The sequence below is a fragment of the Equus przewalskii genome, chromosome 6, assembly GCF_037783145.1.
Source record: "Equus przewalskii isolate Varuska chromosome 6, EquPr2, whole genome shotgun sequence".
NCBI lineage: Eukaryota > Metazoa > Chordata > Mammalia > Perissodactyla > Equidae > Equus > Equus przewalskii.
This window is the reverse complement of record NC_091836.1, coordinates 75,000,251-75,013,646: the sequence shown is the minus strand read 5'-3', so window position 1 is coordinate 75,013,646 and position 13,396 is coordinate 75,000,251. Positions and strand designations below refer to the sequence as shown.

Below are 13,396 nucleotides of genomic sequence, written 5' to 3'. Positions count from 1 at the left end.
CCCGATCGGCCTCCAGACAGTGGATTCTTGAAAGAAGGTTGACACATTAAAGCAAAGTAACTCAAAGGAAATTTTCCCCAACAGCTCAGCACTCCTGTAGCAAGGGTTAAGGGAGCATATTTCCTCTCTATTTAGGAAGTTTCACAATGAGAAGATCATTGTTCACTTATCAAGTTCTTCCATCCTTTAATCAAGGATAAAATTATTTTCTCCTATTCTTAGAACTCCACAAAAATTTTTGGAAGCGTAGAATTGCTGAACTGGGATACGAAAGAGTAAAGTTCCACTACAACATCCCTTATGCAGAAAAGAAGACTAAGGTTTGAAAAGAAATGAGTGTGAAAACAATATAAGTGCTTAGAGATAGGCCTGAATCCAGTTTGCAGACTCCATGATCCCAAAGAGGTATTCTGTCTTTCTCTGAGCCCCAGCTCAGCATGTCATTAAAAGACAAACTAATAAAAACAATCCACAACCCATGTCTCATTGGCAGGTGTTTAAACTTTCTTTAACAACCACCAACGGTGTCTACTATGCTAATCTTCAACCATTCCAGCTTCACAACCTTCACTTTGGTGGGTATACCAGGCTTAGAGTCACAGCATTTGTGGCTATCTCTTTCCTTCTTCTCCATGTTTTTGGCTATGCTCATTTGCAATGGTGCTATCCTCTTCCTGGTGGCAACAGATCCCACACTCCATACACCAATGTATCTGCTCCTGGCCCTGCTTATGGTGGCTGACCTCATATCCACTCTGGCTCTGTTGCCCAAGCTCCTCTGTCTCTTCTGGTTCAATCACCGGGACATAACATCCAATGCCTGTTTCACCCAGATGTTTTTCATCCATGGAGCTTCTGTGGTACGATCAGCTCTACTTGTTGCAATGGCATTTGACCGCTTCGTGGCTGTGTGTGAGCCATTACATTACAACACAATTCTGAGCCATTCCTTAGTTGGACGCTTGGGACTAGCAGCTCTAGCCAAGGGTGTGATTCTTATTCTGCCCATGCCTCTTCTACTTCAAAGGTTGACTTTCTGCCATGTAGTCATTCCTCACACCTACTGTGACCACATGGCTGTGGTGAAAATGGCCTGTGACCACACCAGGCCCAACCGTATCTATGGACTCTTTGTGATTTTGATTGTGGTGGGACTTGATATGCTGCTTATTGGTTTCTCTTATGGTCTCATTCTGCAGGCTGTGGTGCACCTCAACTCTCGAGATGCCACCTGCAAAGCACTCAACGCCTGCTCAGCCCATCTCTTTGTCATCCTTGTCACTTATGTGCCTGCACTTTTTTCATCTTTTACCCACCGTATTGGTCACAATATCCCACCTCATGCCCACATTCTCCTTGCCAATCTCTACCTTCTCCTACCCTCAATGCTCAACCCTATCATCTATGGTATAAAGATGAAGGAAATGCGGGACAAGGTGGCCAAATATCTGTGCAGAGGAACTACATGGGCTGTGGGCCCTGGCAACATACCTGTAAGTAAAAGACCAATGAGGACAGCTGACAATGCCTTTACCCAACCATCCAAGATCCAGTTGTATTCCAAGATGAGCTGTAGAAAAAATAGACCATGGAGTAGCATTTTGTTTTGTTTTTTGGCTTACATGAAGGACCAATTTGTTTGTACTTTCATTGAGCTATGAACTGAAAAAAGGAGTGCTTAAGATATCTCTTTCTATGTCTGTTTAACAGGAGCATCTAATAGTATGGGTTTCCTGGTGATGATCACATATGTGTTCATGTTCATCAACTACCTGCAAAATTTCTCTGTAAATGATCCCAAATCATCTTTCCATGTCTTGGTGGAAAGTTTATGTTTGCTCCAGTTTTCTATTTCTCAAATTCTCTGTGTCTGTTTCTAAATAGTATCTTATTTCTGAAAGGGACCTGACATACTCATTATCTTTGGATACCATCTCAACATGTACTATCTCTTCAGGCAATTGCTCTTTTCATCTAGATGTTTTTAAATATAATGGTAAGGTTGCTGGGAAGATAGTGGTGTAGGAAGACTCTGAAATCACCTCCTCCCATGGACACAAAAAATACAAAAATTTTACAACTACCTTGGAACAATTACCATGGAGAGAGAACCAGAAACTGGATAAAAAGAACCCCCACAACAAAGGGCAGTGCTTACTGAGGTGGAAGAAGCAGAAATACCTTTATGGAGAGAAAAAAGCCAATTCTAGCCACAATTCTAGCAGTGTTTCATGATCTGGAGCCATCTTAATGGATGAAGCTTTTCCCGGGGGACTGAGGAACCTGAGTAGGAGGGCTTTTGCCACAATAAGCACTTTTGAACTCAGTAAAACTTTCATGAGTGTCATAATATCCGTCTTTGCTGACCATTGAAAACAATGGGAAATACCCCCAGAAAAGCTCTCAAATATAAGAGAAAATAAAGCCTGCTTTTAAAGGATCCAAGCACAAATTCATTCATTCCAGAAAGCAATACAAAATCACCAGATAGAAAGTTGCACAGTCCTTTGGTTAAAGAGACTCACTTGATAGACTCTAGGTGTATCTCAAGGAGGCAAGAGGTAGCTGGGATGACCTCCCCAGGGACTTAAACATTGGTGCCAGCCATTATTTCAACTTAGTACAGGTATGTTGACACAGACACTGGCAAACACCATTGGAGATCTTTGCCTGGCTTGTTAGCACAGGGTTTGCTCCACCCACCAGAACATCAATTTAACCTAGCACAGCTAGGCCAGGCAGCCCAACTTGAGGACTGGCCTCACCCACAAAGAAGCCCTTTGGATACTTGTGGACTCACATGTGGGGGTGTGTGCGACCTCTGCAATGGGGTGAGTGTCTGCTTCAGCAGGGTAGGATGTGTGTACAGGGCAAGACTGTGTTGACAAGGTGTGTGGGTCTGCAGGCTGTGGGGCTTGTCAGCTGCAGAAAACTTGTGCTTCTCAATCAGCTGCATAGGGAATCCGTTCCAGCTTCCAAACGTGAAACAATTGTGTGCTGTCACACTTGGGGCCAGTACCACCTAGCTGCACTGCTGAGAAAGCTGACAACAGCCTAACAGTCTGGAGGCCTACAGCAATTATGAGCCCCTGAGCCTAGAAACCAGCAACACTGGGGGCTTACTCACTTAGAAAAACTGCAGCAGGAATGTGCCATTGGACCTTGCAGTCAACTGTGCTGGGGCTTCCCATGCCTAATAAAGTGATTGAAGGAACCATAGAAGCTGCACACAGCTGAGCCTTACAACCAGCGGGCCAAGGGGACAGCCTAGCCTCCCTGTGCACCTGCAGTACAAGAAACTATAACATAAGGACACATGTGATCTGCAGAGGGGAGACTCCTAGAAATTTAGAACTTCTGATTAAAGAGAAGCACATTACTGGGACTCATAAGGCATCTCTTACATAAGCCCACTTCTCCAAGATTGGGAGACCTAGTTGACCTACCTAATGCATAGATATAAGACAGAGAAGTAGGAAAAATGAGGAGACAAAGGAATATGTTCCAAATAAGGAAACAAGACAAATCCTGAGCAAAAGAAAAGAGCTAATAAAACAGAGATAAACACTCCAACTGATAAAGAGTACAAACTAATAGTCATAAGGATGCTCAGTGATCTTGAGAGTAAAATAGATGAACATAGTGAGAACTTCAACAAAGAATTGGAAAATATAAAAAAAGAACCAATCAGAACTGAAGAATACAATGATGTAAATGAAAGATTCACTGGAGAGAATCAGCAGCAGAGTAGATGATATACAATCACAGATCAGCCAACTGGATGAAAGACTAGGGCAAATCACAAAAACTGAACAGAAAAAAAGAATTAAAAAGAATGAGGAGAGTCTGAGGGACCTCTGGGAAAACATCAAGCATACCATAGATGTCCCATAAGGAGAAGGGAGAAACAAAGGGGAAGAGAATCTATTTGAAGAAGTAATAGCTAAAAACTTTCCTAACCTAATGAAAGAAACAGACATCTGGGTTCAGGAAGCACAGGGAGCATCAAACAAGATGAGCCCAACAAGGCCCAAACCAAGACACATTAATTAAAATGTCAAGAATTAAAGATAAAAAGAGAACCCTAAAAGCTGCAGGAGAAATTCAGCAAGTTACATAAAAATAAACCCCATAAGGCAATCAGCTGACATCTTAGGAGAAACGTATAGGCTAGAAGGGAGTGGCACTATATTTTTAAAGTCTTGAAAGGAACAAGACCTAAAGCCAAGAATACCATACCTGGCAAGGTGATAATTGAGAATGGAAGGACATATAGTTTTCCAGACAAGCAAAAACTAAAGGAGTTTATCACCAATAAACCAACCTTATAAGAAATTTAAAGGGATGTATCTAAGCAGAAAATAGAAGACAACAAATGTGAATAAGAAAATTGCCAAAGAAAAAAATCACTGGAAAAGGCAAATATACAGTAAAGGTAGCAGATCAATCACCTATGAAGCTAATATGAAGGTCAAAAGACAAGAGTATTAAATTGTCTATTTCCATAATAAGAGGTTAATGGATACACCAACAAAAAAAGAAATTAAGTATAATATCAAAAACACAAAAATTGAGAGGAGGGGAGTAAAAGAGTAGAGCTTTCAGAAACAGGTCAAACTTAAGAGACCATCAACTTAGTATAGATTGCTATTTACATATGTTCTTATATATGAACCTCATGATAATCACAAACCAGAAACCTATAATAAATACACAGAAAATTAAGAGAAAGGAACCCAAACATAATACTAAAGAATTCCATCAAACCACAAGGAAAGAGAGCAAGATAAGAAGAAAGGAACAGAGAAAAACTACTAAAACACTCAGAAAAAAGTATCAAAACAGCAAAAAATAAATACTTAATAGCTACTTTAAATATCAACATACTAAATGCTCCTATCAAAAGACAAAGACTGACTGAATGGATAAACAAACAAGACCCATATATACACTGCATACAAAAGTCACACTCAGCCCTAAAGATACTCACAAACTGAAAGTGAGGGGATGTAAAAGGAAACTCCATGAAATGGCAAAAAAGAAAGCTAAAGTAGCAATACTTATATCAGACAAAATAGACTGAAAACAAAAACTGTAACAAGAGTCAAAGAACAGCACTACGTAATGATAAAGGGAACAATCCAACAAGAGGATATAACACTTGTAAATATCTATGCATCAAACATATGGGCACCTAAAGATATAAAGCAATTATTGACAGACATAAAAAGAGAAATCTTAGGGCCGACCTGGTGGCGCAGCAGTTAAGTTCGCACCTTCCACTTTGGTGGCCTGGGGTTTGCTGGTTCGGGTCCCAGGTGCGGACGTGGCACCATGTGGCAAGCCATGCTGTGGTAGGCGTCCTGCATATAGAGTGGAGGAACATGGGCATGGATGTTAGCTGAGGACCAGTCTTCCTCAGCAAAAAGAGGAGGATCAGCAGCAGTTAGCTCAGGGCTAATCTACCTCAAAAAAAAAAAAAAAAAGAGAAATCGATAGTAACAAAATAGTAGAAGGGGACTTTAACACTCACATCAATGGAGAGATCATTCAAACAAAAGATTAATAAGAAAACATTGGACTTAAATGACAAATTAGACCAGATGGACTTAGCAGATATACACAGAACATTCCATCCAAAACCAGCAGAAAACATATTCCTTTCAAATGCACAGAGAACATTCTCCAGGATAGATCACATTTTAGGCCACAAAAAAAGTCTCAATAAATTTAAGAAGATTGACATAATACCAAGCATCTTTTCTCACCACAATGGTAGGAAACTAGGCATCAACTACAAGAAGAAAACAGGAAAAGTCACAAATATGTGGAGGTTAAACAAAATACGGGTGAACAATTATTGGGTTAATGAAAAAATCAAAGGAAAAATTGAAAAAAAAACACCAGGAGACAAATGAAAATATGACGTGAAAATTTGCAGATATAGTGAAAGCAGTACTAAGAGGGAAGTTTTTAGCAATTCAGGCCTACCTCAAAAAAAAAAAAAAGAAAAATATCAAATAAACAATCTAACAGTGCACCTAAAGGAACTAAAAAAATGAATAACAAAGCCAAAACTCAGTAGAAGAGAAGAAATAATAAATATCAGAGTGGAAAAAATGAAATGGAGACTAAATGAACAATAAAAAAAAACAATGAAACTAAGAGCTGGTTCTTTGAAAAGATAAATAAAATTGATAAACTTTTAGCTAGACTCACCAAGAAAAAAAGAGAGAAGCTCAAATATATAAAATCAGAAACGAAAGAAGAGAAATTACAATGGATACCTCAGAAATACAAAGGATTAGGAAAGAATACTACAGAAAAGTATATGCCAACAAATTGGATAATCTAGAAGATATACCTAAATTATTATAATCATACAAGATTCCAAAACTGAATCAAGAAGAAATAGAGAATGTAAACAGAACAATCACCAGTGAAGAGATTGAAATAGTGGTCAAAAATCTCCCAAAAAATAAAAGTCCAAGACCAGATGGCTTCCCTGGTAAATTCTACTTAACGTTCAAAGAAGACTTAATACTTATCCTTGTCAAGCCCTTCCAAAAAGTTGAAAAGGAGGAGAAGCTTCCAAACTCATTCTTCAAGGCCAACATTACTCTGATACCAAAACCAGACAGGACAGCACAAAAAAGAAAATTATAGGCCAATATCACTGATGAACATCGATGCAAAAGTCCTCAGGAAAACACTAGCAAATATACAGCAATACATTAAAAAGACCATACACCATGAACAAGTGAAATTTATTCCAGGGAGGCAGGGATGGTTAAACATCCATAAATCGATCAACATGATACACCACATTAACAAAATGAAGAATAAAAATCACATGATCATCTCAATAAATAGATGCAGAGAAAGCATTTGACAATAGACAGCATCCCTTTATGATAAAAACTGAATGAAATGTGTTTAGAAGGAAAGTAGCTTCACATGATAAAGGCCATATATGACAACCCACAGTTAAATTCATACTCAATGGAGAAAAACTGAAAGCTATCCCATTAAGAACAGGAACCAGACAAGAAAGCCAACTTTTGCCACTCTCATTTAACATGGTATTGGAAGTTCTAGTCAGAGCAATCAGGCATGAAAAAGAAATAAAAGAGATCCAAATTGTAAAATAAGAAGTGAAACATCAGTTTTTGCAGTTGGCATGATTTTATATATAGAAAATCCTAAAGAATCCACCAAAATGCTATTAGAAATAATAAATGTATACAATAAAGTTGGTGGATACAAAAGCAACATACAAAAATCAGTTATGTTTTTATACACTAACAACGAAGTAGCAGAAAAAGTAAGAATACAATTACAGTCAAAAGAATAACATATTAGAAATAAATTTAACCAAAGACATGAAAGAACTGTACATTCAAAACTATAAAACATTGTTGAAAGAAATTGAAGAAGACAGAAAGAAATAGAAATATTCCATGCTCTTGGATTGGAAAAATTAACGTAGTTAAAATGTTGATACTTCCTAAAGCAAACTACAGATTCCATACAATTCCTATCAAAATTCCAATGAATTTTTTCATAGGAATAAAATAAAGAATCGTAAAATTTTTACGGAGCAAGAAAAGATCCTGAATTGCCAGAGGAATTCTGAGAAAGAAGAACAAAAAGGGATGCATCACATTCCCTGATTTCAAAATATACTGCAAAGCTATAGTAATCAAAACAGCATGGTACTGGCTGAAAAACAGACATGCAGATCAATGGAACAGAATTGAGATCCCAAAAATAAGCCCACACATCTATGGACAGCTAAATTTTGACAAGGGAGCCAAGAATACACAATGGAGAAAGGAATGTCTCTTCAATAAATGGTGTTGGGAAAACTGGACAGCCACATGCAAAAGAATGAAAGTAGACCATTATCTTACACCATACACAAAAATTAATTCAAAATAGTTAAAATACTTGAATGTAAGACCTGAAACCATAAAAGTTCTAGAAGAAAACATAAACAGTATGCTCTTCGACATAGTCTTAGCAGCATGTTTTCAAGTACCATGCCTGACCAGGCAAGGGAAACAGAAGAAAAAATAAACAAATGGTACTGTATCAAACTAAAAACCTTCTTCACAGCAAAGGAAACCATCAACAAAATGAAGAGACAACCTAACAATTTGGAGAAGATATTTGCAAACCCTATATCTGTTAAGGGGTTGACATTCAAAATATCTAAAGAGCTCATACATCTCAACAATAAAATAAACTAACAATACAGATAAGAATGGACAAAAGATCTGAACAATTTTCCAAAGAAGATTTACAAATGGCCAACAGGCACACGAAAATATCTTCAACATCGCCAATTATTAGTGAAATGTAAGTCAAAACTACAATGCGATATAACCTCATACCTGTCATAACGGCTATAATTAAGACAAGAAATATCAAGTGTTAGAGAGGATGTGGAGAAAAGGGAATGCTCATACACTGCTGATGGGAATGCAAAATGCTGCAGACACTATGGAAAACAGTATGGAGATTACTCAAAAAATTAAGACTAGAACAACCATATGATCCAGCTATTCCATTGCTGTGTGTTTATTCACAAAACACGAAAACACAAAACATGACTGTGTAAAGATATATGCACCTTTGTCTTCATCACAGCCTTATTCACAATCGTCAAGACTTGGAAACATGAATGGATAAAGGTGTGGTATATATGCACAATAGAATATTACTCAGCTTTAAAAAAGATGAAATCTTGTCATTTGCGACAACATGGATGGATCTTGAGAGTATTACGCTAAGTGAAATAAGTCAAATGGAGAAAGTCAAATACTGTATGATCTCACTCATAAATAGAAGATAAAAACAAAAACAATAACAAACAAGCACAGATACAAAGATTAGACTGGTGGTTACCAGAGGGAAAGGGGAAGGGAGGAGGGTAAAAGGGCAATAGGGTACATTTGTATGGTGATGGATACTAATCAGCCATTGGCTTATGAACATCATGTAGTCTACACAGAGGCTGAAATATAATGGTGTACAACTGAAATTTATATAATGTTACAAGCCAATGTTATCTCAATAAAAAATGAAAAAAAATAAAAATAAGTAAATTCAAAGGTAATGCAGGATGTTCACAATACCAATTAGATGATTTTGAAGATGTGGTTGCTTATGACAAACATCCAGAAACTTGAAGATGACATATAGACTCAGGACTCAGAGACTGTTGAGATACATGTTAAGGAAAGTTTCACTTTAAGGGAAAACATGTGTCCAGATGACTAGTTCAAAAGACTGCTGTGACCGGGAACTCCATCTTAAAAGAGCATTTATTAGCAGGAAGCCACCTGCTCCTGAAGTAGTATTCCAGGGTGACTCAGATTATACACAAAGACCAACTTACATGATGAAGCATTGCCTTGTTGAAATGTTTTAAATCATTGTAGTGAATGAAATTTCTATCTAGTCATTTAAGTACATACTTACCAATGGATGAATTGTACAATGCAATAAGGTGCATGCAAGATTGGATAGTTAAGCAGAAGTGTCCACATTTCTAATAAAAGTTAAACAAAATGAAACCGTGGAGTATAAGAATCATTGAAAAATAAGGTAGTCACAATTTTCAATGCAATTTAAGCAATTGTGATTATTGATTTTCAAGTCAAGAAAAACAATCCTAAATTTCTAAATTCTCCTTAAATATCTATTACTGTGCTTTAGATTCTTAAAAGGATAATGACACTGAAGATAAGAGTAGTGAAGGTACTCTCTATCTCTAGCCAGTATAAATCCTGGCCCCCTCTCTACTCTGGTGAGCTGAACAATCTATGAATCTTAAAACCACCTTTAATTCCTCTGACTTAGAGCAGAGAGGACCCCCTGTACTAAATACTTCGTTAGTTTAGGTTTCACTTGATCCTGTCTGGCCTTCAGAATAGGAAGATACCTACGAAACAGAAAAAAAAAAAATCCACAATACTCATATCAGAGATGAAAGAAATCATTCTCCCCAGCCTGTTTTGCTGTTAATTTCTCTTAGTAAAGAAATGTCCTAACTTACTCTCAACGATGAAAGTGTTTTTGTGGAGGGTATGTAAGAAGAAGTCTGGCCTTGGGAGAAGGAAAAGGGGTAGAGTAAGGTAATTAATCTATGACAGCCTCTTTGTGACATTTGTTCTCCATAAGCCAGATTTCCCATTGAAGTTTAAAGCACGGAGAGGGGATTTATGCTGAACACTGACTGTCAGCCACCATTACGATCACCATGTCCAACTTCAGAATGAAACTAAGACAATAAAGTACTGAATATTGTACTGTCAACGAAATATAATCTTGTTGATGGAAAAGTATAGCATTAAAACCTTGGATAAACAGGTGAGGATACTGGGTAGTAAGAAACCATAAGAAAGTTCAGGGAAATAGCTAAGGTTTGGCTTGTTCTCTTCTAGAAAAGGGGTGAATGGAAGAGCCCTATCTTATTTTTCTCACATTCTATTAGTATCAGCAGAAATATGATCTCTTGAGGGGGCTCTGTGCCAGTTATTTTAGATATTTTTATGTACAATTGTTAACGGATACTTTCAGCTTTAACTCAAGTTATATAATAATATTCATTTTGCAGATAAAATTACAAAAGCTCAATTTCTTTGTAACCTTCACATAGTCACACAGGTAGTAAGTGGTTAAGCCTGAATTTAACCCTAATCTATCTGAGCATCTAATATCTCTCCACTCTGTTATACACACACTGCCTCTGTAAAGACAGCCCAGAATGAAGAAGTTGTACAGCAAGACTAAGTGGAACATTTAGCAAGAATGGCTTTCATCATAAAAACATGGCAACTATTGTATGCCTACCTCATTTATAATACCAAAAATTCACTCAAGGCTTATCTAGGTTGTAACATAAACAGTTACCACTATTCGGAGAACTGAAAATATCTTCCATTTCTAATTGTTCTGTTTTTAATGCCCAACCCCACCTCCATCCAATTTCTACTCTTCTAAGACACATGCTGTGCCCCTAGTAGTTGGCTTTGATGGAATGTGTCACCCACTCTCCATTGACATCTACCTTCTTATGGGTTTGACCAAAGGAGCTATGTTAGTCTGGATCCTCAGAGGAGACTCTAAGACATGATTAAACACGTAAGAATTTTATTAGTGGAAACATCTGTGTAGAAAAAAACTAGGGAAAAGTTAAGAGTAGGCTGGGAAAACCAACAGACTATAATTCAAGTTTGATCCTGATTGAAGGAGGGAGAGAAAGTTGTGTGGAAGCAGTCTATACTTCTTGGCAGCAAAATCATTGAGGGATCTTTGAGCTAAAGTCATCAGACTTTTTTGTTACCTCCCAGGTGTGAGTCCACCCTTAATATCTCTAGGCAGATTCTCAGCTATTGCCTAAAGCAGCCTCTGGTAGGCATGACCTTGGTAAGCAGCGGGGCCCTTGGTCAATTCTGCAAGTAGTACAAAGTCTCCATGCAGTACAACGTCCACGAGCAACATTCTCCAGGCTGCCATAATCCATTCTTTGTAGAACACAGATTTACTTCTCCACGTAGGTTCAGGATGCTGCTTCTACATGATTCTTAAAGGCCCTTCTCCCTGAGGGAAAACTCAGAAGAAGTTAGTGGGATGAACTCTAGCCACTGCCTCTGCAAGTGATCTCAGGGCTGCGACTAGCATTCATCTTTGCCCTCTTCCACTCTCCATTCTAAACTTCCCTCACCATTAGTTATCTCTGAGGCAGGTATTGTGGTTTACCCAGTTGTGTGACCCAAAACTTCATTTCTAAAGTGTCTAAAAACTTAATAGTCATATATTTTTAAATTCAGGATAACTACACATTTTCATTTAGTCTTACCACGGGACAAGAGAGTACCAGTAGGTGTCCAAGTAAATCACCTGGTTTCATATAAGTCTTTTCTGTTGACAGTGTTTAAAGGCAGCCCTACCTCCTCCTGCTGATTAGAGTCAAAATTAAAGGAAGTCCTTGAACCTCCAAAATTCTGCTGGCAGAAACAGATTGATACACTACTCAGTTACAAAGTAGTTACATGCTACCATTCATGAAAAAGTAAGGATGACTAAGAGGGTGGAACTCTGAGTCCAGAAGGTAGAACTAAAAGCCCACAAAGTGGAGCCAAGAGCCAGGAAGCCTTATTTCTAGGACCTAAAACCTAGTCAAGGAACTCCAGGTAGAATTTGCCTGCTCAGTTTGTGGTGATTTTTGTATGCAGAAATAGAAAACACTTACATGTGGTAAGTTCCATTCCTAAGAAAGTAAATTCATTCTTGCCCACCTATCCTTATGTTCCAACACCTTTGATCAAGCACCCTCAAAATTCAATCCCAGAGATTGCCCCAGCTCCTACCAATGCATGCCAGCTAGATCTTCTAATTCTTTAGATATCTGGTCTCTCTTTTCTCGTATGAATTCTAGAATGTATCCAGCTGTGTTATGCAGTGATTCAGCCCTGCTTAGCCTGGCATTCAGGAGAGGAGGAGGAGGTATGCAATGAAAGGGGAGCCTGTGGTCTTTTAGGACAGAGGCTTTGGCAGCATCTTCTAGCACAGAAGTAGCCCTGGGTCTTTTCAGGGATCTCTGTATGTCCAGAAGGTCCAAAGGAGATCATTGAGTCATCTTATTCAGGAACATCCACCCAGATCTTAATGCCTCTGTCCAAGTTTTCCAGATTCCTTGTTTTCTCTACCAGGACCCTGATAACAGACTTGCTTTACCTGAATTCTCAACCATCTCTTGAGCCCTTCAACTCTCACAAATAGTCTCCAGCTGCCCATTCAATTGTGTCTGCCCTTCCACTTTATAAAAGCTGAAGTTCTCTTCATATCCTACCACCACTGAGGCTCTCTGGTTTTCACTTCCAGCTACTAAGTGCTTGTTAATGGCACTTAGTTTGCTATTTTTCTACAGGGCATCAAAACAAGTTCCCCTGAACCAGGGAACTCTTGTCACTGTAGGCACTGCTTCCTCCATATTTTTCAAATGCTTGCATAATTGTGCTTGACACAAAATTTCCCACCAATGTTAAAATCTTTAGCGATTGAAACACTGCCTTTTTCCACTTACTATCCTGTCCCACTTACCAATCAGGACAGCATCCTCTGCCAGTCCGAATTCCCTATCTTACCACTTGTATCACCCTCAGTGTTACTTGTATCAGTCTGGGTCCTCTGCAAAGCAGATGCAAAAATGGAATTTAACACGTAACCATTTATTTGAAGAAATATCTGTGTGAACAAAAATGGAAAACCAGTGTAGACTGGGAAATCAGTCAGACCAGATACAAACCTAACCCAAAGTTAAGGAGAAAGAGAGAAAGGGCTGGATGGAAGTATCTTAGATTGCCATGCAAAGTCAAAATCAATT

At 38.3% G+C, this 13,396-nt stretch overlaps 1 protein-coding gene across 1 annotated transcript; it reads left to right on the top strand.

Annotated features, from left to right (window-relative positions):
* The first annotated feature begins 533 nt into the window (after nt 1-533).
* Nucleotides 534-1,661, top strand: LOC103565913 (olfactory receptor 52P1-like). The gene has a single exon (XM_008542113.2). The coding sequence runs from the start codon at nt 534-536 to the stop codon at nt 1,659-1,661; it is 1,128 nt and encodes a 375-aa protein (XP_008540335.2).
* Nucleotides 1,662-13,396: the final 11,735 nt, after the last annotated feature.

Bases quoted from the DNA above. Each gene is read 5' to 3' on its own strand.
- LOC103565913 (XM_008542113.2), top strand. From the start codon at position 534: ATGCTAATCTTCAACCATTCCAGCTTCACAACCTTCACTTTGGTGGGT.